Raw genomic sequence first — 1671 nt, forward strand, 5'->3', positions numbered from 1 at the left:
TCAACATTAAGGGACATGTGCTCCTTGTCAGTAACAACCACATCATCAACATTAAGGGACATGTATGTTATCATCTATTATCTATATAGTTCTATGTCATCCTGGTCTAATGGACCATCTAGTTCTATAAAACCTCATCCATGTACCCTGGTCTAATAGACCATCTAGTTCTATAACACCTCATCCTGGTCTAATGGACCATCTAGTTCTATAAAACCTCATCCATGTACCCTGGTCTAATGCACCATCTTCTAGTTGTTTAACATCTCATCCATGTACCCTGGTCTAATGGACCATCTTCTAGTTGTTTAACACCTCATCCATGTACCCTGGTCTAATGGACCATCTTCTAGTTGTGTATCTGTATAACTGTAGCTGTTTTCAGTTGGCTCTCCTGTAGCAGACATTAGACTGACATCTGGTTGTATAACACCTCATCCATGTACCCTGGTCTAATGGACCGTCTTCTAGTTGTGTTTCTGTATAACTGTAGCTGTTTTCAGTGGAGTGGGCTCTCCTGTAGCAGACATTCGACTGACATCTGGTTAAAGTGTGGGATGTAGGTTTGACATTGTTCGTTCTGAACTGTTTATTCTGGTAGTGGTCCAATAGTCACACTCCCTCTCTCTCTTCTCCCTCTCTCTTCTCTCTCTCTTCTCTCTCTCTTCCCTCTCTCTTCCCTCTCTCTCTCTCTTCCCTCTCTCTCCTATCTCTCTCTCTCTCTCTCTTCTATCTCTCTCTCACTCTTCTCTCTCTCTCTCTTCTTTCTCTTATCTCTCTCTCTTCTCTCTCTCTCTCTTCTTTCTCTTATCTCTCTCTCTTCTCTCTTTCTCTCTCTCTCTCTCGCTCTCTCTCTCTCTCTCGTCTCTCTCTCTCTCTCTCCTCTGTCTCTTCTCTCTCTCTCTCTCTCCTCTCTCTCTTCTCTCTCTCTATCAGGATGATATATAACTCTCTGTCTCTCTCTCCATCAGGACGACAAGTCAACGTTTTTCCAGTTTGGAGCTTCCATCCAGCAGGAGGCGCTGTTGATGTTGAGCATCATGGAGGAGTACGACTGGCACATCTTTTCCATAGTCACCTCCAAGTTCCCCGGATACCAGGAGTTTATCAACGTCCTCAAGAGCACCGTGGACAACAGGTACACATTAGCATGTAGCATTATATATAATACACATTAGCATGTAGCATTATATATAATATGCATTAGCATGTAGCATTATATATTATACACATTAGCATGTAGCATTATATATAATACGCATTAGCATGTAGCATTATATATAATACACATTAGCATGTAGCATTATATATAATACACATTAGCATGTAGCATTATATATAATACACATTAGCATGTAGCATTATATATAATACACATTAGCATGTAGCATTATATATAATATGCATTAGCATGTAGCATTATATATAATATGCATTAGCATGTAGCATTATATATAATACACATTAGCATGTAGCATTATATATAATAGCATTATATATTAGCATGTATCATTATATATAATATACATTATCATGTAGCATTATATATAATACACATTAGCATGTAGCATTATATATAATATACATTATCATGTAGCATTATATATAATACACATTAGCATGTAGCATTATATATAATACACATTAGCATGTAGCATTATATATAATACA

At 37.6% G+C, this 1671-nt stretch overlaps 1 protein-coding gene across 1 annotated transcript in view; it reads left to right on the forward strand.

Moving 5' to 3' along the window:
• Positions 1–971: 971 nt before the first annotated feature.
• Positions 972–1671, forward strand: part of LOC127928651 (glutamate receptor ionotropic, NMDA 2A-like) — a gene marked incomplete at its 5' end in the record, with an annotated part of 3185 nt that continues 2485 nt past the window's right edge. Inside the window, one exon of the mRNA XM_052515786.1 lies at positions 972–1138. Within this exon, the coding sequence (XP_052371746.1) occupies positions 972–1138 (167 nt within the window). The remainder of the gene's footprint in view (positions 1139–1671) is intronic.

This window comes from Oncorhynchus keta, unplaced genomic scaffold (genome assembly GCF_023373465.1).
Source record: "Oncorhynchus keta strain PuntledgeMale-10-30-2019 unplaced genomic scaffold, Oket_V2 Un_scaffold_3084_pilon_pilon, whole genome shotgun sequence".
Classification (NCBI taxonomy): Eukaryota; Metazoa; Chordata; class Actinopteri; order Salmoniformes; family Salmonidae; genus Oncorhynchus; species Oncorhynchus keta.